Raw genomic sequence first — 24195 nt, 5'->3', positions numbered from 1 at the left:
ACCGAGCCTTAGCTAGGTTTTATCCCCCTCAACAAGACTAGAGAGATATACCAAATATGCTCGTCCGGCAGGCTAGGCTAGGAAGAGCCGCATACTCGACCGCGCGGAGCGCAGGCCGGCCCGCGACCCAGAACCAGAGCGTTGCGAAGCAGATCCAGGCTGCTCTGCGGAAGGACGACGTCGCAGGGGCCGCCAAACAGTTCCTGAGCGCGTATAAGCCGAGCCGGGCCCAGGAGCTGCCCTCAGCTGTGTACAATGACCTGTTCCGACGGGTTTACTTCACGAACAAAAAGGCTGCGTCCGCCGATCTCATCTCCTCCAAGGATCTGTACAACAAGTACCTGGAAGGCGGGGTGGCCGTTGGCTGGGTCTGCTCCTACGTTATCATGGAGGATGTCATTGCTGGTAAGCCGGAGACCGGCTTGGAATCGTGGATCAAGTTTCTCGAGACGCTGGGAGACGCCAAGATGGCTTCGGCCATGGTCAACCGAGAGGCGGCTTGGGCGGCTCTCGTGGCTTACACCTACAATTGCTACCTAGAAAAGCTACCAGTAGACACTACGATTGCCCAGAAGCTGGTTCCGCTGAACAAGTACCCACGGGCTCACGAGATCTTGTCGCTGAGCGGCATCAACAGCGTTCCAAAGGAAGCGCTGGAAAAGATTCTAGAGTACACGAAGCAGATTCGCATGGATAGCCTTGATATTAACGGCAGTGCCTTCCTCAAGTCCCTGGATGCCGACTCTGCTAAGGATCTCGAGGATTCCTATGCCGAGGTTGTCGAAAAGTCCAACGCTACTGGGGAGAAGCTGTCTCCAGTGACGTATGCGCGGTTCATTGCGTGCTTTTCCGAGGCCTCGCGAGTCCAGAGAGCCTTTGAGGTGTGGAATGACATGCAGAATGCTGGCGTTTCGCCAACTACTCTGACGTGGAACAGCCTGCTCAAGGCCGGTGCTCTGACGCGAGAGTCCCCCGATCTGGTGGTAGAGCACATCAAGGATGAAATGGAAGCGGCCAAGGTTAAGCCTGATGGCGAGACTTTTGCGACTCTCATGGAGTTCTACTTCCGAACGCGGAGAGCAGAAGTGGCCCTCGATATCTACAATAACGTAAAGGCCGGTAAGGTCAGCGGCGTGGCGCCAACCCTCAAGATGTTCTCCATTGCCATCAACGGGTACCTCAAGATGGGCGAAATCGAAACTGCTGAGGCCATGCTGGCAGAGGGCCGTCGTCAGGGGTACGCCCCGACTTCGGTCGTCTACAACTCGTTCATCCGGACCTACATTAAGGAGGGCCAGTTTGACAAGATCCAGGGCGTGCTCGATGAGATGCAGGCCAACAAGATCGCCCCCGACGTTATCACCTACACCAGCATTATCGACGCCACTTTCAAGCACTGTCGCCGCGTCGGGTCGAGCCCGGACGTCTCAATCGAGGCTCTTCTCAACGAGATGTCGGCCAACGGCATCAAGGCCAATACGGTGGCCATGACTTCCATTATTTCCGGCCTCAGTAAGTCTTCTCGAGACATTGAGTCGGCGCGAGCTGTTTTCGATGCGCTCATTCGAAAGCGGCTGGCCCCGAACGCGCGAACGTTTGCTACCATCATTGATGGCGAGCTGACGGTGGGCGACCCAGAGCGGGCCATCTACTACTTCAACCTCATGCCAAAGCTCAACCTGTTCAAGTCCACGCCAATTTACAACCAGCTCATCAACTGGCTCTCCAAGCGGGGCGACTTGGCCAAGGCCACCGATATCTTCTTCCAGCTCGTTAACGACTCGCGAACTGACCCTAACTTCTACAGCTACTACTTCATTCTCCAAGGCGCCGATAACCACAACGATGCGGCGCTGGTGCAGAGAGTAGTGGACGCCATGGGGAAGCACAAATACAAGTTCCCTCTCGGCGAAAGACTGCCCAAGCTGCTGCTGAAATGGAGCAAGCTCGGCGTCACTGTTCCTCCGCATATCCTCCAGCAGGCCACCGCTGACGCTGCTTCATCCGCTTGATGTGTATATATCTTTTGTATCTTGTAAATAACATTCAACCTCCGCGAAGTGCGGCCACGGGAGGGCTGGCCCTCGAATACTCTCCTCCAATTGGGGGGACCAGTCCCCCCAAACCCCCCTGGGGCTCCGCTACGCGAAGGTTTGGTTGACTTGAAAGGGGGGTTTGGGGGCAGGGCCCCCAACTACGGGAGCTCGAGGGCTGGCCCTCGAATCACTCTCCTCCCGTAGTAATTGGGGGGACTGGTCCCCCCAAACCCCCCTGGGGCTCCGCTTTGCGGAGGTCAGCCCAAGTTCGAAGCATTGCATTCTTGTTTGTCTTACACTGTGAATTATTAACTACCAGGTATTAATATTCTCTCACTAGTTCTGGTTAAATTGATTATCGGCATCAGAAAAGATCACTCTAGTTCATAAAAAAGCATTATCCTATGCTACTTATTCACTAATTTACGCCGCTGCTCCACTGAAAGACCCTTTATTACCACGTTTTATCAGGATCTAATGTGGTAGGTACACTCTGCAATCCGGGGAATATCTGGCCGCTTTGTGGTACGTGATGTGGCCACTGAGCGGTGCGATATGCTTTCCTAATCGGGAAAAGTACCGCCAGCGGGTGCGCACTTCTCGCCGTACGCCGCTTATTGGCTCGGGTAAATCACCCCGCCCACTGCGTCCTTCTACCCCTCCCAAACAGCCATACGTATGAGACAATCGCGCGGCTGATGAGCCGCAGGCGGCGGCCATCGCCCATGGCCCCACTAGAACCCCACATACATAATATCCATCCGCTACTAACCCAATCTAGCAGCAATTCGACTATAATGGTGGGGTTATGCTTCCTGGATTTGAAGAACGCTGTGGATGTTAAGACCTCCTGAGGAGGGAATATTACAGAAAACGGTAGCACGGGTTATAGAGTGCATAATCACATTACCGCACCATCGTCGTAGATCTTTAAAGAACCGTCAAGGCAACTAACGGTCTATTCTCTCGGTGAAACTAGCGCTTCCGAGGAACAGGCGGCCATTTCACCCGTGAATTAATCCGCAGTCCTGCATGCAAAGATCCGGCCGTTATAGGGCGCTGGGAGATGTACGCCGCAGCCCTGTCGGCAAAACGGGCGGTGTTTCGGAGCACTGGTTGATATCCAACGCTCAGCGGGAGAAATCCGGGGAAAGTTGGCGGGGGTGGGGCTCGAAACTCCGCAATAATCAACGTCGAGCCATACCACCGCAGCCAGGAGGATTGATATGATACGAGTATAAGTACCTCGAGGATTCGCCTCGATATTCTGGAGGCTAACAATCATCTTTCCTGGATAAATAATATACAATGACTCAAATTGAGGAGACAGCACAAAAGAAGAAGCTGACGTTTGACGTCGAGGAGCTGCTTTCCAAGATGACCTTGGAGCAGAAGGTAGCTCTTCTTGCTGGTCAGAACAACTGGAGTACACAGCCGATCCCAGAACATGGAATCCCTACCATGCGACTGTCAGACGGTCCAAATGGTCTCCGAGGGACCCGGTTCTTCAAGAGCACTCCTTCCGCCTGCCTGCCGTGCGGTACTGCTATGGGCGCTACCTTCGACCCGGAGCTTCTTATTGAGGCTGGAAGAGTTCTTGCTAACGAGGCTAAGGCCAAAGGAGTCCACGTTGTCCTGGGCCCAACTGCCAACATCCAGCGAAGTCCGTTGGGCGGCCGAGGTTTCGAGTCCTTCTCCGAGGACCCGTACCTTTCTGGATCCATTGCTTCCGCCGTCATCAAGGGTATGCAGGATGAAGGCATCCTGGCGACTATGAAGCATTTCGTGTGCAATGACCAGGAAGACGACCGGCGAGCCTACAACGCCATTGTGTCCGATCGAGCGTTCCGAGAGATCTACCTGCTGCCATTCCAGCTTGCTATGCGAGACGCTATGCCAGGCTGCATCATGACCAGTTACAACCGAGTCAACGGAACCCACGCTAGTCAGTCCAAGAAGATCATCAAGGACATTTTGCGAGATGAGTGGAAGTACGATGGTTTGGTTATGTCCGACTGGTTCGGTACTTACTCCATTGAGGAGAGCGTCAAGGCTGGCCTCAACTTGGAGATGCCAGGCCCAACCATTTACCGAGGCGATCTTCTCAAGAACGCTGTTCTCTGCCGAACTATTCTAGAGACTGATGTGGATGACAATGCTCGGTGGGTGCTCAAGACCATCAAGCGTGCGTTCAACGAGTCTGGTATCCCAGCTGAGGCCCCAGAAGGTGAGCACGACACTGAGGAGGTGCGACAGATGTTGCGAAAGATCGCTGGCAACACTCTTGTCCTGCTCAAGAACAAGAATAGCATCCTGCCGCTGCCAAAGAACAAGAAGACTGCTATTATTGGCCCTAACGCCAAGATCGCGGCCTACTGTGGCGGTGGCTCTGCCTCTTTGCATGCTTACTACGCTGTCACTCCATATGAGGGTGTCAAGGCCAAGGTTGACGATCTCCAGTACGCTCTTGGTCTCGATACTTCCAAGTCTCTTCCTCTTCTTGGTGAGCATCTCATCACCAAGGATGGCAAGAAGGGCTTCTACATGGGTACCTATGATGGCCCACAGTCTGATAAGAACCGACGGCTTGTTGATGAGAACTACCTGACCAATTCGTCCATGTCAATGTCCGACTACAAGCCAGATATTGGCGAAAAGGACACTTTCTACTGCGACGTAGAGGGTTACTTCGTCCCAGAGTCTGATGGTGAATACGAGTTCGGTGTTTCGGTCGTTGGATCTGCTCAGCTATTTGTTGACGGTGCTCTTGTTGTTGACAACACGAAGAACCAGAAGCGAGGTACTGCCTTTATGGGTGCTGGCACTATCGAAGAGAAGGGTTCCATTGCATTGAAGAAGGGCCAGAAGTACAAAGTGACTGTTGCCTTTGGTGGTGCCAACACCTCCACTCTGGGGCAGGGTTCGACCATCATTCTCGGCGGTGCTTGCCAGATCGGTTTCCGAAAGATCGAGAGCATCGAGGAGACTCTTGCCGAAGCAGAGCGAGTCGCCAAGGAGGTCGACCAGGTTATTCTTTCGGTTGGTCTCACCAAGGAATATGAGAGTGAGGGCTTCGACCGAACTCACATGGATCTCCCCGAGCACGTCGATAAACTCGTTGACATTGTCACCAAGGCTAACCCTAACACCGTGGTCGTCCTCCAGAGTGGCACCCCAGTCTCCCTGCCATGGATTGAGAAGGTCCCAGCTCTCGTACAGGCCTGGTACGGTGGTAACGAAACCGGTAACGCCATTGCAGATGTTGTCTTCGGTGACGTGAACCCAAGTGGTAAGCTGTCATTGACTTATCCAAAGCGAGTTGAGGACAACCCAGCCTATCTTACCTACAGTTCTGAGAACGGTGAGACCATTTATGGCGAGAATGTTCACGTTGGCTACCGATACTACGAGGCCACCAAGCGAGAGCCACTGTTCCCATTCGGCTTCGGTCTTTCTTACACTGACTTCACCTACGGCCAGGTTTCTGCTAAGCAGGATGGTGATAACGTCACTTTCTCTGTTGAAGTGACCAACAAGGGCAGTGTTGCTGGCAAGGAGGCTGTTCAGTTCTATGTTTCCCAGAAGAATCCAAGTATTCTACGGCCAGTCAAGGAACTCAAGGCTTTCGCCAAGGTTGACCTTGCTCCAGGCGAGACTAAGGTTGCGACTGCTACTATCCCATTGAAGTATGCTACCTCCTACTGGGACACCAGCAAGGACAAGTGGATCTCTGAGAAGGATGTTTACACTGTTCACGCTGCCTCCAGCAGTGAAACTGTCCTTTCTACTGTCGCATTCGAGACTGAGAAGACTTTCTACTGGAACGGCCTTTAAGATAAATACTTGCGACTGTTTAGATAATAATGATGATTTATGATATCCCTATTTTTCGCTACGATTTATGCAAAGTTGTCTATGGTGCTGAGGCCCGTGCGACTCCTTCGAGGGCCAGCCCTCGAGCTCCCATAGTTGGGGGCTCTGCCCCCAAACCCCCGTCGAAATAACATTCTTCATCTCAACCAAATCTCCGCGTAGCGAAGCCCTTGGGTGTTTGGGGAGACTGTTACTACAAGCAGCACACTGGTGTGCGGCGCGTGCGGCTTCAGTATGCCGTTTACTGTTACCATGGTAACTTTGGTACTGGCTGATACCACCATCTCCGGCATGTAGCATTGCGATATGCATGGAGTGGAGTATACCCCCGCCAATTGTAACCTTCTTCGAAGGCTATAAAGGGCTGTTGATAGCCCCAGATATAAATAACTAAAGTAACTTGTTAAATAATAATGAAGCTGGGACAGATTCCGCTGATTTGGGGGTCTCTGGCTTCGCTGTTTGGCGGCCAGTCTCCGCCGTCGTTCGCAAACCCGCTCCCCGCACCTTCGAGCGTCAATTGGCGCTCAACGAGCCCTGTTAAACTGGCCGGCTCGCTTACGCTCAGCGGACCGGGCAATGAACTGCTTGATATGGCGTTCAAGCGGACTTTGGATCACATTGAAAAGGACCAATGGGCTCCACCACCGGTACTAGTTGCCGGCCAGACCGTCCCCTTCAACGATTCGATCATTCCAAGTAACTTTGGCGAATTGCCATCAATTGAGACAGTGCATGTTTCAGTAGGCGACTTGGAGTCTCCGCTCCAGCATGGAGTCGATGAATCGTACCGGTTGGATGTTTCTTCCGACCGGATCAAGGTTACTGCTAAGACGGTCTGGGGTGCATTGCATGCTTTGACCACACTTGAGCAGCTAGTGCTTACAACTCAGGACTACGGACGGATTATTGAAGGAGCGGTAACCATAAAGGACTCCCCGAAGTACCCGTACAGAGGGCTGCACATTGATACCTCGCGGAATTTCTATTCAATTGATTCGCTCAAGCGTCAAATCGACACCATGGCGCTGGCCAAGATGAATGTGTTCCATTGGCACCTCACCGATAGTCAGTCATGGCCAGTAGAAGTTACCTCCTATCCTCAGATGACGAAAGATGCGTATTCTACTGGAGAGGTTTACTCTGCGGACGACATTAAAGAAATCGTGCAGTATGCGTGGGACAGAGGCGTAAGAGTCGTACCAGAGCTGGATATGCCTGGCCACTCTGCAGCAGGGTGGAAAGAGATTGATCCTGAGCTCATTGCATGCAAGGATACATACTGGGAAGACACTGCTGTCGAGCCTACGCCGGGTCACCTTGATATTCTCAACCCAGAGCTGTACCCGACACTGTCTAAAATTTATAACGACATTAGTGGCCTGTTTAAAGATAGCTTTTTCCACGTGGGTTTTGACGAGCTCAACACCGGCTGCTATAAGACTTCTCAACGGACGAGGGAATGGATGGAAGAAGATGAGTCTCGTACCTGGAGCGATCTCGCGCAGTACTGGGTTGACAAGACTCTGCCAATTTTCAAGAACCGACCAGATCGAAAGCTTGTTATGTGGCAGGACTCTGTGACTTCTGAAGACATTCCTGCGCGATCGATCCCCAAGGATGTTGTCCTGCAGGTGTGGACTGGCGGGCTCGGCAAGGTTAAGGAGCTCACTTCCAAGGGTTATGAAGTAATTGTATCTTCTGCTGACTTCTTATATCTAGATTGCGGCTTCGGGTCTTGGATTGGCAATGATGACCGGCACAACGTGCAGATGGATCCTTCCCCAGGGACGCCGAGCTTCAATTTCCATGGCGACGGTGGCTCGTGGTGCGGGCCTTATAAGTCCTGGCAGCGAATTTACTCGCTTGATCTGACTACTGGTTTGACGACTGAAGAGTCTAGCCGTGTCATTGGTGGAGCGGCTGCTCTGTGGTCCGAGCAGTCTGACGGATCAACCGTTGATGGCATTGTGTGGCCGCGAACGGCATCGCTTGCGGAGCTTCTGTGGTCAGGGAATAGCGATAGCAAGGGCAATTACCGTGGTAAAGACCTTACTCAGCGTTTGCTGGCGTTCCGAGAGCGGCTTGTGGGTCGCGGGGTCAATGCTCACGCAATTATGCCTAAATGGTGTCTACACAACCCTCACAAGTGTGATTTTAAAGTATCTCCATGAAATCAGTTATATATATCTTGTTTTCAATTTACATAGAATGTACTTGTACTTTACATAGTTGCACCATCTTCTGTTTTTTATTTTTTTTTTTTTTTTTTTTTTTTTTTTAGTACCGGTATATTCGTTCCGGAGGCTCTTACAGCCCTGCAGAAGTGGAATTTCACCCGTCTCATTAATTGGACGGAGTGGCGGGAATGAAGTGACATTAAGTGGAGTGATAGCGTTATACACATAGCATCGTGTAGCTAATAGGATTAAACGGCTCGGTTCCTGTGGAGGTTTGCAGTGGGGCACGTAATCAGGCGAGATATGATCGAGATCTCGGAGATGGGTTCCCCACACACATCGGTTGTCTACCTCGGTGAACCAGCACCGGCTGTACTGGACTCCAGGGCATCTCCGCAATTGAAGAGAAAATGTATATATATCCCTAATAATGTACGCATTGGACAGATAATATATAATTCACAAATTTGCGAATAGAATTAAGTGCGATGAAGACATTTGCCGATCTGCCAAAGTACGACGAGCTTAAAGACAAGCGACGATTCTGGGAGTGGGGCCCTCCTGGATCGTACGAAGAAGCTCTCGGCAAGCTCAACCTGCTGACCGATGACCACGTCGCCAAAGTCGCGGCCCAGGAAATCAAAACCGGTATCCGAGTAGGCCTTGGATGGGAGATGGACAAGCTTGAGTCGCCGAGCTACTGGCGAGAGAAGTTCAACCACGTCGTACGAACGGTCCATCCTACGTGCCAGATTGCTTTTGACGATGTGTACCACTTCAATCCTCAGCAGTCGTCTCAATGGGACGGATTCCGGCACCATGGCATGCCCAAGGACGAGAACAAGAGCGTTATGGATCTTATCGATTCAAAGGAAGATCCAGACACCGAGATCGAGTATCTCGGCGGGACCAAACCATCGGAGATTCTCGACCGAAAGAGCGACCGACTGGGTATCCACCACTGGTCCAAGAAGGGTATCGTCGGCCGAGGAGTGCTCATTGATTATGTCGACTGGGCGGCCAAGAAGGGCATTGAATTCTCTGCTCTGGCGGGCCAGGCGATTACGCTCGACGAGATCCACCAGATCATCAAGGAGTACAACATTGAACTCCAGCCGGGTGACATTCTGTTTATGCGAATTGGCATGATCCAGGAGTGGAACAGCCAGGACGACGCATTCAAGGAGGAGTTTGCTACTCGAGCATGGAGGCACTCAGGAGTTGAGCAATCCGAGGATATGCTCCGGTTCTTGTGGAACAACCATTTTGTGGCGGTCGCCGGCGATGCGATCGCTTTTGAAGTCACCCCGGCCGTCGACCATCACCATTTGTTGCATCACTATTTGCTTGCTGGTTGGGGTGTCCCCATTGGTGAGCTGTTTGATTTGGACGAGCTTTCGGCCACCTGTAAGAGGCTCAACCGATACAGCTTCTTCGTCTCCAGTGTTCCGTTCAACAGTGTTGGTGGTGTAGCTTCCCCTCCTAACGCTGTAGCCATCTTCTAAGATATGCCTACTTTCAATTGTACGTATTTCATTTTACATGTTTAAAGAACTAGTCCATTGAATCCGGAGTCTTTCCTGGGGCTAGCCCCAGACCCCATAGCGACGCTTCGCGTCGGGTTTGCTGTGCCAGTAAGGCTCAATAATAGTAGTTTTGGAGCATATACTCTCAATTGTACGGATTTCATTTTACATGCCCTGTTTAAAGGGCTAGTCCATTGAAGCCGGAGTCTTACCTGGGGCTAGCCCCAGACCCCATAGCGACGCTTCGCGTCGGGATTGCTGTGCCAGTTAGGCTCAATAATAGTAGATTTAACGAATTATTCTCTCTATTGTATTTCAAATACAAAACGCCCTGTTTAAACAGTCCATTGAAGCTAAAGTATTTTTTGAGTTTTGATGGTTACGGCGCGGTACCCCCTTTCGTTACACCCGTTACAAAACTCCCAAGCTGTAACAAAATTCCCGTTACGTTCCTAAGGCTCCATAACAGGCCCCATTGCGACGCTTCGAGCCGGGTTTGCTGTTCCAGTTACGCCGAGTAATAGCAGTCCTGAAGAAATATATACCCGCTCGATTGTATTTTAATTCACTTCCATTATACCCATTCTACAAGCTCATGTAATCATTATCATGGTTGATTCATCGTATGAGTTAATTAATTGAGCCCCCCGCGCATGCAATGCCCCCACTATATACCCCACCTTCGGTGTAACGTCTCACCGACATGAAGCTCCACACTTCGTAGGGGGGATAAATAGCTTAGAACTGCCAGATTGCACACTACATAGAGAGAGAGAGAGAGAGAGAGAGAGCGAAGCAACAATGAAGACATTTGCTGATCTGCCAAAGTACGACGAGTTGAAGGATAAGCGGCGGTACTGGGAGTGGGGTGCCCCGGGGTCCTACGAAGAGGGTCTGGGCAAGCTCAACCTTTTGACTGACGAGCACGTCGCGAAGATCGCGGCCCAGGAGATCAAGACCGGTATCCGAGTGGGACTCGGGTGGGAAATGGATAAGATGGAGATTCCAACCTTCTGGCGAGAGCCGTTTGAGCACGAAGTGCGTACTGTGCACCCGACGTGCCGCATCGCGTTTGACGACGTGTACCACTTCAACCCGCAGCAGTCGTCTCAATGGGACGGGTTCAGGCACCACGGCCGGCCCAAGAACCAGCCAGACCTGTCGCCAGATGATATCAACAAGGTGTGCGAGACAGAGGACCCCGATAACGTCATTGAGTTTTACGGCGGCACGAAGCCGTCCGAGATCCTGGATCGAAAGAGCGACCGAATCGGCATCCACCACTGGGCTAAGAAGGGTATCGTCGGCCGGGGCGTGCTAATTGACTACGCAGACTGGGCAGAGAAAAAGGGAATTAAGTTCTCGGCGTTCACAGGCCAGGTTATCAGGCTCGAGGAGCTCCAGCAAATCATCAAAGACTACAACATTGAGCTGCAGCCGGGCGACATCTTGTTTGTGCGAGTTGGCCTTATTAACGAATGGAACAACAAGGATGCTGAATGGAAGAAGAAGTACCCGAACAAGAAGGTTGAACACTCTGGCGTAGAACAGTCCGAGGATATGCTGCGGTTCCTGTGGGACAACCACTTTGTAGCGGTTGCTGGCGACTCAGTCGGTTTCGAGGTCACTCCGGCCGTCGATGGATCGAGGGCTTTGCATTATTACTTGCTGGCGGGCTGGGGCGTGCCAATTGGCGAGATGTTCGACCTCGATGAGCTCGCTGCCACCTGCAAGAGACTCAACCGGTATAGCTTCTTCCTATCGAGTGTGCCATTGAATAGCGTTGGCGGCGTGTCCTCTCCTCCGAACGCTGTCGCCATCTTCTAATCTTCTCTCGGGGGCCAGCCCCCGAGCCCCCGTGGCTCCGCTTCGCGGAGATAATGGGGGTTATGTAACCATATAGAAGACATGATGCATTATGAGAATATCGTTTTCTCCTCAGAAGGGTCTATCTATCTGGTTGGGATCCTGTTCAATTCCTCGTGTTTAACATTGAAAATGGCCTTTAGCTGCTATTAATTGGGCCATAGCTACAATATACTGCTACAATGTAATGTGCAAATCACCTGGCTATGTGGCGTACAGTATAATGTGTAGAATACATGATGTATTATGAGAATATCTCTGTTATTCAGACAATTGAACCCTCAGGGCGGGTTTGAGGGGGCTGGTCTCCCCAATTACTACTAGATAATACTGGTACTCGAGTGTATTCGAGGGCCAGCCCTCGAGCTCCCGTAGCTGGGGGCCAGCCCCCAGACCCCCGTATCCTGGGCGACGTAACAAACTCTTCGCAACAAATTCCCAACTTGTAACGAAGTTCTCGTAACAATGCGTTCTAGCTTTTAGCAACCTACGTTCAATTGGGCTCCCATATTTACACCAGTAAGAATGCTTTATAGCTATTAGTCGATATTCAATCGGGCTCCCACAGTAAGACAACTGAAATAGCATGCAGCTAGCTATTATTTGTTTAAACCCGGCTCCTATAGTTACTATAAATGAATGTACAATTCGGGTCTCCATATTTGGATCATTGAGGATAAATCTAACATTAACCAATTGGGCCAATATGAGAGAGCTTACACCCAACAGCTACTATAAACCAATGTAAAATCAGGCCCAACAACATTGGAACTACCGGTACGCTAATCAATAGAATGTATCACCTGTCTAAAGCCAGCTTGATGGACTGACGGGGTTCTAGGGGCAGCGCCCCTAGCCACGGGGTCTGGGGCAGAGCCCCAGGAAATCCTGCTACAATTATAATCTCTAACTGGGTAAAATACGTTTCAAATCTCAACGCTTCTATGCTTAAATGGGCCCATCAAACCACCGGTCTCTATGCCGGACAGGGTCGAACCTTGTATCGCTTATGTAAAGGTCGATCTACGGAGGAAGGCTGGGGCTACAATGGAAATGAATAAAGGAGGGGACATTAAGCGCAGGGCGAAGTCGGGGAAACGTTGAGCCTAACGAGAACGACGGGCGGGTTTTGGGTTGTTTTGCGTTTGATGGGAAGTCGGAAATCGTTAATAGACGACAGGTTATAATTCGCGACCGATCCCACCCACATACAACCAAAACTACATGTCGGCACCACAACCGTCCAACGTAGTTGTCTCCATGCCGTATGCGGCGTCTCCCGGTCAGAACAAGGCGAAGCGGCCACAGGCGTGCGTAACATGTCGGCGGCAAAAGATGAAGTGCAAGTTCTCGGTACCCGGGAACACGACGTGCGACCGCTGCCGCGCGAGCAATCTCGAGTGCCGGTTCGAGGTGCGCGCTAACGACAAGCAGTGGACAGCCACCGTCGAGGACCGCCTTCGGCGGCTCGAGGAAGGGTTCAACCAGCTGCTGGACGCACTCAGGGCCCAGAATGCCCAGCAATTGGGTCGCATCGAGCGACTCAGCTCCCCGGACACAGCGCTCAGCCGCAATTTCGTCGTCAACGGCGCGGAATCGACAACCACGATCAATACAAGCCTCTCCTCGGCTGGCGCAGGCAGCTCCTCCCCGCCTTCACAAGGAGCGGTGGTAGCGGGGGTTAAGCGAGCCGCGCCCGACGACGAGGCCCGTGCGGCTGACGAGGCCGCCGCGCGCCGCACGCGGCGCAAGTACCAGCACTACGAGCTGGTCGAGGTGAGCGCTAGTTCGGCCGCTGAGCTCGTTGAGTATTTTAGTACGAGGCTGGCTAAGTACCTGCCGATTCTCGTGTTCAAGTACATGCCGCAGTTTACTGCCGCGGGTCTCAGAGAGCGGTCGCCGCTGCTGTTCCTGTCGATACTAACCATTGGGTCGCTCTACCATCCGGAGTACCAGGGGAGCCATACGTACTTCCGGCAGCATTTTGAAGCCATTGCTGGGATGCTACCCAAAGATCTTAACGAGCACCGCGAGAACAGCTTGCAGGAGTCGGTTGATCTCGTAGTTGGCCTAAGCGTAGCTGGCGCATGGCTGGGCGGAGAACTAGGGTTTAAAATGTCCCTCAAGGCTAGTGAAATTGCCGGTACGGTGTTTCCAGAAGCCATTCAGGCGCATCAGCAGGACATTCCCAAGCGGGACCTCATTAGCGCAATCGGGTTAATGACGTATATTATCGAGCAGAGGCTGCGAATCATTCACGTACGGGCAATTGAGCCGAGCCAGGTCGTTCACGGAAAGCGCCGCGACGTGTTTTTGGCTGAGTTCCTAGCGGCCATGATGCGCCATAGGAAAGGACGCCACGACACCGACGTCGCCGAACTAAAAATCACCGCCAACGTAGAGCTTTGCGCCATCATCCTCATGCTTCAGGTCGACTTGTACTCCCAGATCAAGTGCGACATCATTGAGCATTGGAACTATCAGCTCGACAAGTGGCTCACCGAGTGGATGAGTAAGCTCACCGTAAGCCTGCTGCCTTCGTCCTGGAAACCGGTGCTGCTGACTTTCCACTTTGCCAAAATGTTTGTAAATAGCCTGGCCGGGAGCGAAGTCAAACCTGGCGCCAAAACATACTGTCCGCCAAGACCCGGGTCACAGATGACGGACACTGACCGGGCGCGGTTCATGGCGACCGCCGAGGAGTCCGCGATGACGATACTCGATATGCTCATCCGCGATAAGGACATGGACCGCCTCATCTCGGTGGGGCCCGTGTTTTATCCTACTATCTTTATTACCGCCGGCGCGTGGCTGCTGAAACTCGTCACCACAGCTCCGGCCATGAACCTTGCCATTGACTCTGCACAGGTTCTCCAGAGGATCAGTCAGGCCCATGCTGTGCTGGCCGAAGCCATCGCCTTGCCCGTACTTCCCTGTTTCCAGGCAATCAGGGGACTGGGGTCTGGTCTGTCTCGGGTCGAGGCCAAGCTGGCGGCTGCCACTGCCGCTTCCACTGGATCCAGCTCGCCTGACCAGCCAACTGACGCCTACGAAGTGCCCATGGCGTGGCTCCATGACGCTTATAACACTGACATTGTCAACCCAAACCTGTGGTCGTTTACCCCGTTTAACGAGGCCGTTCCAGCCACGAACCTGACCATGTCCTCTACTACTAACAACAATATCGTTCAGCCGGATTACCTGATAGACGCTCTAACTTACAGTCTTTTGGACTCCATTGGCGAGAGGCCGCTTCTTTAGCCGTTCCTCCACCATCCAGTCGCCCTTGTATTTATAACCACTAACCGATGTATTGTACTAATCGACCCAACTGCTGCTTCAGTTACTCTACAGTTACTAGTCCATATACAATCGAGGGCCAACCCTCGAGCTCCCGTAGCTGGGGGCCAGCCCCCAGACCCCCTTTTCCTGGGCGACGTAACAAACTCTTCGTAACAAATTCCCAACCTGTAACGAAATTCCCGTTATAATGCGTTACACCGAAACAGCTCAACCTCCGCGAAGCGGAGCCACAGGGGGGGTTGGGGGGACTGGTCCCCCCAATTACTAGATAATACTAGCACTCGAGTGTATTCGAGGGCCAGCCCTCGAGCTCCCGTAGCTGGGGGCCAGCCCCCAGGCCCCCGTTCCCTAGGCGACGTAACAAACTCTTCGTAACAAATTCCCAACCTGTAACGAAGTTCCCGTAACAAGGCGTTACGCCGAAAAAGCTCCAAAATCTCCGCGAAGCGGAGCCACAGGGGGGTTTGGGGGGACTGGTCCCCCCTAATTACTACAGAGAGAGTTATTAGGGATTAGTCTATGGTTAGTCGGCCGAGATCGAGGGGTCGACATATCTATGGAGAAGGGCGTTTGCAGCAGAAATAGCCGGGTCCGTGACGACGTGGGTCGAGTGGAATCGCGGTAGGCCATGCAACACGAGGTTTCTGTACTGCGGAATGGAGGTCAGCGAGCCGCCGAGGATTAGTAGAGTTGAAGATGGGTCGCAGATGTCCAGAAGCTGCTCTATAACAAAGCGCAGGTGCTTCGCAGCGTCCTCAATGATCTTGCGAGCGTCTCGGTCAGTGCCGGTGAGTGCAGCTGCGAAAACAAGCGGCGTGATGGAAGCAACGCTCGACCGGTCAGGTAGCACTGAGTTGATGATACGGATGTGGAGGTTGGCTCCGGGCTCGAGGGCGAACTTGTCGAGGATATCGCGCTGCAATTCGGACAGTCTCCCACGTCCCGTGATGAGCATGCTATCATTGGCCTGGACCAGCTTCTTGAGAGCCGCCAGGCCAATGTAGTACCCGCTACCTTCGTCACCGAGAACCGACCCAAACCCGCCTGCTCTCGCGATCATGGAGAATTCTCGGTCAAACACCATGCCAATGGACCCCGTACCGGCAATGAGCCCAATGGCACGGTTAGCAGTAGAGAATTCGAGCTCCCCCGCCAGAAGGTTGGCGTCCGATGTGAGTGTGAAATGGCCCACCTGGGCGAACAGGCCCCTCAGCCCGCCAAGGGTGCCTTTGTATGTGTCCGAGTCGTGGGTGCCCACGCCAGCGAACCCAGCCCAAACGGCCGCAATGTTACGCTCATTGAGCCCGGCCTGGGCCACCAGATTTCCCACTATGGCGATCGCCGAGTCCAGTCCAACTGTAGACCTGTCCAATGTTAGTCAATTGCCCAACCACTCTCTAAACCTCCGCGTAGCGGAGCCCCAGGGGGGTTTGGGGGGAATTGCTTGGGGAGGAGTGTCTTTCGAGGGCCAGCCCTCGAGCTCCCGTAGTTGGGGGCTCTGCCCCCAAACCCCCCGTCAGCTCTAAACCTCCGCGTAGCGGAGCCCCAGGGGGGTTTGGGGGGACTGGTCCCCCCAATTGTTTGGAGAGGAGACGATACTTACACGTTTGATCCCGGGCCCGTGAAGACCTCGGGGGATTCCCGGGTGGACGGAGTCGCGACGACGAGTCTAGTTTTGGTCCCGCCAGCATCGATGACAACTACAACCGGTTCCATCGCCAAAAAAAAAGATCGAATGAAGAAGGTACAATCCTATCGCAGGCTCTCTCTCTCTCGCTTTCTCGCTATACGGGCTCCTACTACCGAATCAGCGATCTTGGCCCTGATAGTCAGTCAGCCGTGCATGGAGTGATCGCGTGCGCAGGAAACTCCCAACGACGGGTGAGACACACCCCATTAAAAAAAAATGTTGCCCACGCAAGTTTGATTTCGGCGAATTCGCCGAGATACCAAGGCCCGGTCAAGTCGCCGGTACGGGGATATCACCGGGGGTATCGTCATCAATGCCTTTGGAGAGGGGTGAATTCGGGCCAGCGGCAGGGGCGTGGTATGAGTTTTCAGCAATTGCAATGTTGAGATGCATTTTCTTTGATCTGGGGAACATTAAAGTGCCTGATAGTGCTGGAAATATCTCGTTTAGGGCCGTTTGCAGAGCTCGTATTGTAAATCGATCGACCTAGGGAGGCGAGTTTATAAGGCGTTGCAACGTAGCACTGGCTGAAACCCCACAGACCCGGGTGCAGGAGCCTCCAGGAGGCATTGACCAGTCAGCAGAACGTTTTATTGGTGTCGGTTAGACTCCATCGGTTATGGCGGGGTATATAGCAAGGCGGGGTACAAAAAACAGCGCAATGGAACATGCTGTCTCTCTCATTGGCTTGTGAACTGGTTCTTTCTCCAGGCTAGCAGGTATTTGGGGTAACATTAGACGTCGGGGTTTTCCTTCTCGTGCCCTGAATAAAAAAAAAGGAGGAGGGGCAGTGATGCGTAATGCACACAGTGGGGCTCTACCCGGTGTTCTACAGTATGTAGCTTTGATGTTTACCTATGACTGTAGCCATTGGTGGAGGTACCCATTGGTGGAGGTAACGGGGACTGTGTAACACGAGCCAGGGGCGGCCTAGCGGAATGGAACCCCAGACTTTATCAATATAAGATAGGAACTCGATACTACGTACCATTATCAATTGATAGCATTCTGTGGAGATAGCAGTGAGGGGGAGTGCTGCATCCAACAGTTAAGCGTGCGAATTATACATAATTACCTTTAAAATAAACAGCCTTATACAGTGCCTTACGTAGTGATTACTATGTCCGGAGCAGTTCGCCGGTCTTGGAATCTCCCCATATATGCACCATACGGTCAACTCGCCGCGAGAATGCGGAGTGGTGGAAATCTGGGGCAGACTACGTACGTATGAACAAAACTCACATGTTCAAATCGAATTCTCTAGGTCGTATACAGGTAACGATCCCGGTATCCGATCCTGTGGGTTTGTAGGCGGGACAGGTGAATCACCACCGTTGCCTAAGGTCGTATGGAGATGCTACGCTGCAGCGAAGCCGTGCGTGCCCCTCCTTATGCATATGCCATGCAGGACGTGCGGAACAGCCTAAAATCCCTCCGCCAAATGTACTGGTGTATCGAAGTACCGATCTACAGGCATGTAAATTTTTATAAAAGAGGACTTTCTCCAGGTTGTTTTGATTTTTCTATTTGCTATTCTCAAGCAGTTATAAATCAGTGGTTTCGATTGTGGAAAAGGACCGGATCATTTGACACCTCCGAAACCTCAGTCCTACCGATCCATCGTTCATATCATTATAGCTCCCCTGAAAGCTTTATATTTTCTCGTGGAGCGCTTTAAGGAGTGTTCTACTCTCTGCTTAACCGAGTTCTCTCTATATTAAACGAGGCAACGTTTCGACAAATTGCCGTTTTAGAGTGCGACATACTTGCTTGCCCAAAAGACGTTCAAAGGCTGAGGCAATAACTTATATCGCACCTCCATCTATTTTGGAATACGAAGTAACGAAAAACATCAAAAAAGATGGTTCATCTGACTGGTGACGACCGAGAGGAGCGTCAGGCTCAGCTCCAGGATGCGCACGTCGCCGATCCCACCGAGGGCCTCAAGACCGAGGGCTTCATCGGTACCTTCAACCGAGTACGGATCAACCCGTGGATGCAGGTCATTGCCATTTCGCTCATCTGCTTCTGCTGCCCGGGTATGTATAATGCCCTTTCCGGTACCGGTGGTGGTGGCCAGGTCAACCCGACTGTTAACGCCAACGCCTCTGTGGCTCTTTTGTCGTGTACCGCCGTGACGGCTATCCTCATTGCTGGTCCTCTGCTGGCTCTGGTAGGCCCCCGAAACTCCATTCTCATTGGCGCCTGGACCTACGCTCTGTACTCCGGATCTCTGCTCAACTACAACAAGACTGCCAATGCTGGGTTCGTCATTGCTTCCGGTGCCTTGCTGGGTATCGGCTCTGCCTTCCTGTGGGTCGCCCAGGGCACCATCATGACCTCATACATTCCAGAATCTCACAAGGGCCGATCTATCGCGCTCTTCTGGTTCATTTTCAACATTGGCGGCGCCATCGGCTCGCTCATCTCGTTTGGTATCAACTACCACTCGAAATCGGCCACTGTGTCGGACTCGACCTACATTGCCTTCATGGTCATCATGCTGGTCGGCTGGTTGCTGGCGGTGCTCATTTGCTCGCCTCGACACATTAAGAACAAGGCTATGCTCAACGAACTGGCCGTCGACGAGAAGGGCCTTGACGAGCACAAGACCTGGGACATGCAGCACCTCAAGCGATCCGCCCTGCGACTCATCCAGGTCTGCATCAACTGGAGAATCTTCACCCTCTTCCCGCTCTTCTTCACTGCCAACGTCTTCTACCCATACCAGCAGTCCATCGTCAACGGTTATTCCTTCAACATCCGAACCCGATCTCTGTGTGGTGCCCTCTACTGGATCGCTCAGATGTTTGGTGGTATCGTCCAGGGTGCCATCCTCGATATGCTTCCAATGGACCGACGAAAGCGAGCCATTGCTGGTTGGACCTTCCTGTTTGTTACTGGTATGGCCATCTGGGGTGGCGGTTACAAGTACCAGACCGTGCTTGACGGCCGACGAGAATGGTGCGAGGCCAACGGCTTCGTGCTCAACGACCCAACTAACCCATGTCCACGACTCCAGAACATTGACTACAAGGACGGAGCTGAGTTCCTGCAGCCAATGTTCCTCTACTTCTTCTACGGTGCCTACGATTCGTTCTGGCAGTCGTTCTGCTACTGGATGATGGGCGCTATCACCAACTCTGCCTACGAGTCCGGTGTTATTGTCGGTACCTACAAGGGTCTCCAGGCGTGTGGCGGTGCCATGACCAACCGACTCACTGCCATTGGCGCTTCCTGGATGTCCCAGTTCTGGGTCAACTGGGGTCTTATTATTGGCGTCATGCTGATTGCCCTGCCATCTACTTGCTGCGTCACCGCGACTAACATGATTGAGCAGGAGGAGCACTCTTTTGAGGAGAAGGCCGGCTCTGAGCACCATCTTCCTACTGCCAAGGAAGCTGACGACCCAGCTCAGTCGGTCTAAACTCAATTGCATCGTTTCGTTGACAATTTTTTTTTCCCCTCCTTTTGTGCACATGCATTACGTCTTCTGTTTATGTGTCGTTTTAATCTATGTAATGCCATAATCTATTACGTTCTATTTCACGTTATCCATTTAGAGTAAATACTGGCTACAACTAGCCAGCTGTATCTCCGCGAAGCGGAGCCCCAGGGGGGTTTGGGGGGACTGGTCCCCCCATGAACACTCCATTGCTTCAATTGACTTGGGGGCCAGCCCCCAAGCCCCCGTAGCTCCGCTTCGCGGAGGGATTGTAGATGAGGCAGTAAAAACCCCCGTGGCAGACCCTACCAGCTTAGACAGCTTAGAGTAGAACAGTACGCCCAGTTTCAGTGCGTATTTTTGAGATTCGAAATATTCACGAAGGTAGAATACTCGTTGTCTCGCAAATAAACATTACCGGCACTCGTTTCTCTTTTGTAACGTTAACTGTATGAGATGTGCCCGCGCATTCGTAAGCTATCATGTAGGTATTAGTTTGGTGAATGAATTACAATAAGTTCAATTGGAGTACACGAAAAGGCAACAGACATTGGCCAGGTGCTACATAGCAACGCGAATGAGCACATAAATACTGTATAACTCGGTAAGCGGGCGTTGCTCAGTTAAACTTTTTCTAAGCTTATGTCCCCTTTGGCAATATTAATTATCTGGTGCCCCTTTTGCACCGAGAAAAGCTCTTGGAAGGTAATTAACGAGGCTGGTGATTTATTAAAAAATCACATTTAGTGCTCTCAGCGTACGCTACACACTACCTACTTGTACTAGTAGCACTTGTAGTTGCATAGTAACCAGGGTTGGCGAGGCGAAGTCAGGTACTGTAGCAGCCAAGTCTAAGGCGGGTTTCTTGTTCGATATTACGGTTCGTGGGTGGTAAAATACTGTTTAATCTGCGTAATAACTAATCGCTGCTGCGGGTGTAAAAATTCGCAATTGATTTGATGTTTACATGAAACTTGAGTTGGATCCATTTGGTTTTAAATTCTCGGGAAATTCGAGGAATTAAATTTAATTTGGTAGGCTTCCTATGCGGTTCTGATGAGGCCTCCATAACCGTTGGCACGAAGAGAAAGAAAAAGGCCCCATTGAACAAAATACACCAAAACCGTTGCGTCAATTGCGCCGTTGGTGAAAGGAAAAATGGAATGCGCTTGGCGAAAGAATGAGGGGTGTTGGTTGGTGAGGCGTGATTATTTCGCTTGTATATCCACCGATGTTTCATTCGCCGGTACGTGACTGGAAAGAGAGAGGCCATTAGAGTATACAGGTAACTTTATTCTTCACGGGCCTGGCAAAGACGGTACGTTACAGCCGTAATAATTGCCAAGGTAAATTGGTGTGATAGTGAACGAGTGAGCAAGAGGCAAAGGCAAAGGGGAAATAACCGAAACCTCCATAACGACCATTTGTAAGAAATAGCCATTGCCGGTCGCTTGAAACACACCCTTTGGACTTTAGGTTCATTTCGGCGGTCGCATCCAGTGCAGGCGAGAGAACAGACACGCACGTACTCATAAATAATTAATTTATCGGAACTCTTGTGTTTCTGGTCCGTTTCGTCTATTTGTCCACTGGCTTCGTCTCGGATAAGGTTATCAGTCGATTAAAAAGCAATTGGCCACCTCTAGGGCCATAAAACTCTTAATCATCCGCCCCTTCCTCCTCTTGAGGCTCGGTTGACCCCAACTTCTTTCAGCGTATTTGATTATTGGATTCCGTGTATGTCCAGTCGTAGAACATAGCCTTTAGCGCGCTGTCAATTGATCCGCTGTTTGAGTGAATTACAGCCATTAAAGATCATGTCAAATCCGTACTACCGGTACTACGCGCCATATTATCAATACCCGTCTTCTCCAAGGCACTCGATATCCACTGACCACTATGCAACCCCGCGAGAGTACCCGTCAACACCCGTGACGAGCCCAAAGAAGCTGCCGTCGATCAAAGACTGGGGCGACCGTTTACAATTGGCTCCAATCTCACCTTCCAGCAGCATATCCTCGACAGCTTCGAACTTCAGTCCGACAAATGGCGCCAGCAATACAAGCCCCCACCACAGGCCATCGGGTCACAGCCGGTCGATATCGATGGACAATTACTACTATTCTTCGCCGCGAACGAGAGTGGGGCTAGGCATTTACTCTGATCGCGTTTCGACAGCCCAGGTGTCTGTACCGCCCCAGCCAGTTCTCCAAGCAGGCAAGGATATCAAGCGACGGACCAAGACGGGGTGCCTGACGTGCCGCAAACGGCGAATCAAGTGCGACGAACAGCACCCGACGTGTGTCAATTGCGACAAGTCGAAGCGTGTGTGCCTGGGTTACGACCCTATCTTTCGCATGCAAGTAGACAGACGGCGGAACCGTCGCTCCATCAGCAAGAAGCCATTTACGCCGCTGCTGACAACGCGCCCACTATCTCCTGGCAAAGAAGAGGACACCACCACCAAGTTAGAATCTACTAAAAGTCTGGTGGAGGGTATTGACAATGCAGCACAGGAGTCTGATCGAATGCGGATTAATAGCTTGCTGGACGCTGCTGCTGTTATTGAGTCGAAGCCCAAGTGGACGACTTGGGGCCAGGTCTGCCAGTACTATACGGAGCACATTGCGCCCTCGCTGGACGCTGTGTTTGCGACAACCCGGTTTGGCGACATCTGTTCGACGCCTCACCACTTTGCATTGGGCGCCTCGACAGACGAGTCGACGAGTGCCCAGGACCTGGCGGTCATTGAAGCCTTGCGGCAGCTGCTGGGACACCTGTGTCCAATGTTCAACCTTTCGGGGCTGACCATTGACGAGTCGAAGATAACCAAGCTCGAGGAGCTGCGAATCACCAATGATTATAAACTGATGCGACTCATTGTCCAGCTTGTGTCGAGCCAGATGCGGCCGTTTGAGTACTTAGGAGTGGCCGAGGGGGACTCTGAAATCTACACCAAAGTTATGGCTCTCGAACGGTTTGTCACGCGCATTGGCAATTCCAATTCTGAAAGTGCTTGCTCGTCTACCGGCGACCCTGATGACTCCTCAGACGTTCCTGTGGACCAGATCATTGACGAGCTGTCGATTGCCGAAGCCTCCTCAAGTGATCGCATTTGGCAGGTTGCCATTCACATTTCACGGGATGGAACACTGACCGCTGACCAATTATCCAAGTTTGCGTCAATTCCTGTAGAAAGCCGGGCCATGGACTTGGTCCGCCTGCTGGCCCTGCTCTACTATGCCACCATCCACCAGAACATGCCCGATGCAGCGGTCTACCGCGGTCGAGTCGACGAGCTCACCAGTTTCGGCGACCTGGTCATCCAGCGCATTGTAGTTATGATTAACAGGTACTAAAGATCTCCTCTGTGAGCCACTGCATTTTTCAATATGATTACTCAAAATTATACTGCCCTTACTACTCGCCTTTAACTGACTTGGGGCCAGCCCCCAAACCCCCATAGCTCCGCTTCGCGGAGAACATTGGTCTCTACAATATCTCCGCGAAGCGGAGCCCCGGGGGGGTTTGGGGGGACCGGTCCCCCCAATAGTTTGCAACTGCCTTGGGGGCCGGCCCCCAAACCCCCGTAGCTCCGCTTGGCAGAGATGTCGCGGTTTGCGACGGAGGTAAGTGATATTACATAATACAAGCCATAGGCCGAAGAAGGATGAGAATTACTCAGGGAGGGTACACCCGATGAGCTTCGTTCCTTGCAGTATCGCGCGAGCGCGCGCAGTATGCAGGGGTAACAAGCTGAGGAAAACGTGTACAGCCACGATTCGCGGCAGTACCAAGTAGAAAAAATTTTGCATCGTGCAAGGCAGAGGCAGGTTAGAGCAGCATACAGGGAAAAAAAAATAGCGCCGTAGCACCAGTGCATTATGTTAGTGTAACTACAGTACAATGTCAAACGTAACGGGTCTCTGTTCCACGGGTATGACGTTTGTTATGCGGGTATTTTTCCGTGAGGGTGTATTTATAGCAGCACGGGCGTGCTGAGGACTACGCGCGGCGAGGTGGGACAAGAAAAATTGGGAAATTCACCGCCCAAACCTACCACGAAACACAAACAAAAGAGGCTCCTTTCCAGCCCGTCTATCACTATCATTCATTCGTTTACACCACCGAGAGAGAGAGATAGGGCTGCTAGAGCAGGGGAAAAACACAGGAAACATTCTAGAGAAAAAAATTTTGGAGTATTTATTATTTGGGTAGAGTTAAGCCGGGGGATACACAAGCGGATAAAAGGGAAGACAATAGAGGGGGCTTGGTT

General features: G+C 52.1%; 9 protein-coding genes across 9 annotated transcripts; 8 read left to right on the top strand and 1 right to left on the bottom strand.

The window, feature by feature from the left end:
* Nucleotides 1–56: 56 nt before the first annotated feature.
* On the top strand, nt 57–2012 carry TRVA0_010S02432 (uncharacterized protein; the record flags this gene model as incomplete). Its single annotated transcript, XM_076683744.1, has 1 exon — nt 57–2012. One exon carries the CDS (start codon nt 57–59, stop codon nt 2010–2012), a length of 1956 nt encoding a protein of 651 aa, XP_076542088.1.
* A 1332-nt stretch (nt 2013–3344) lies between these two features.
* Nucleotides 3345–5870, top strand: TRVA0_010S02410 (beta-glucosidase H; the record flags this gene model as incomplete). Its single annotated transcript, XM_076683743.1, has 1 exon — nt 3345–5870. One exon carries the CDS (start codon nt 3345–3347, stop codon nt 5868–5870), a length of 2526 nt encoding a protein of 841 aa, XP_076542087.1.
* A 452-nt stretch (nt 5871–6322) lies between these two features.
* Nucleotides 6323–8083, top strand: TRVA0_010S02388 (beta-N-acetylhexosaminidase; the record flags this gene model as incomplete). The annotated part of the gene is made up of 1 exon (XM_076683742.1): nt 6323–8083. One exon carries the CDS (start codon nt 6323–6325, stop codon nt 8081–8083), a length of 1761 nt encoding a protein of 586 aa, XP_076542086.1.
* A 494-nt stretch (nt 8084–8577) lies between these two features.
* On the top strand, nt 8578–9594 carry TRVA0_010S02366 (uncharacterized protein; the record flags this gene model as incomplete). The annotated part of the gene is made up of 1 exon (XM_076683741.1): nt 8578–9594. The coding sequence occupies one exon, from the start codon at nt 8578–8580 to the stop codon at nt 9592–9594; it is 1017 nt and encodes a 338-aa protein (XP_076542085.1).
* Nucleotides 9595–10416: 822 nt separating this feature from the next.
* On the top strand, nt 10417–11442 carry TRVA0_010S02344 (uncharacterized protein; the record flags this gene model as incomplete). The annotated part of the gene is made up of 1 exon (XM_076683740.1): nt 10417–11442. The coding sequence occupies one exon, from the start codon at nt 10417–10419 to the stop codon at nt 11440–11442; it is 1026 nt and encodes a 341-aa protein (XP_076542084.1).
* Nucleotides 11443–12705: 1263 nt separating this feature from the next.
* Nucleotides 12706–14742, top strand: TRVA0_010S02322 (Zn(II)2Cys6 transcription factor domain-containing protein; the record flags this gene model as incomplete). The annotated part of the gene is made up of 1 exon (XM_076683739.1): nt 12706–14742. One exon carries the CDS (start codon nt 12706–12708, stop codon nt 14740–14742), a length of 2037 nt encoding a protein of 678 aa, XP_076542083.1.
* A 565-nt stretch (nt 14743–15307) lies between these two features.
* TRVA0_010S02300 (N-acetylglucosamine kinase) lies at nt 15308–16500 on the bottom strand (the record flags this gene model as incomplete). Its single annotated transcript, XM_076683738.1, has 2 exons — nt 15308–16148; nt 16388–16500. The coding sequence occupies 2 exons, from the start codon at nt 16498–16500 to the stop codon at nt 15308–15310; spliced, it is 954 nt and encodes a 317-aa protein (XP_076542082.1).
* Nucleotides 16501–18335: 1835 nt separating this feature from the next.
* On the top strand, nt 18336–19901 carry TRVA0_010S02278 (uncharacterized protein; the record flags this gene model as incomplete). The annotated part of the gene is made up of 1 exon (XM_076683737.1): nt 18336–19901. The coding sequence occupies one exon, from the start codon at nt 18336–18338 to the stop codon at nt 19899–19901; it is 1566 nt and encodes a 521-aa protein (XP_076542081.1).
* Nucleotides 19902–21736: 1835 nt separating this feature from the next.
* On the top strand, nt 21737–23278 carry TRVA0_010S02256 (Zn(II)2Cys6 transcription factor domain-containing protein; the record flags this gene model as incomplete). The annotated part of the gene is made up of 1 exon (XM_076683736.1): nt 21737–23278. One exon carries the CDS (start codon nt 21737–21739, stop codon nt 23276–23278), a length of 1542 nt encoding a protein of 513 aa, XP_076542080.1.
* Nucleotides 23279–24195: the final 917 nt, after the last annotated feature.

The sequence above is a fragment of the Trichomonascus vanleenenianus genome (assembly GCF_965637985.1).
Source record: "Trichomonascus vanleenenianus strain CLIB 3782 genome assembly, contig: TRVA0_010S, whole genome shotgun sequence".
In the NCBI taxonomy this organism is placed as follows: Eukaryota; Fungi; Ascomycota; class Dipodascomycetes; order Dipodascales; family Trichomonascaceae; genus Blastobotrys; species Blastobotrys vanleenenianus.
The sequence above is the reverse complement of the archived record's forward strand: the minus strand, read 5'-3'. Positions and strand labels throughout refer to the sequence as shown.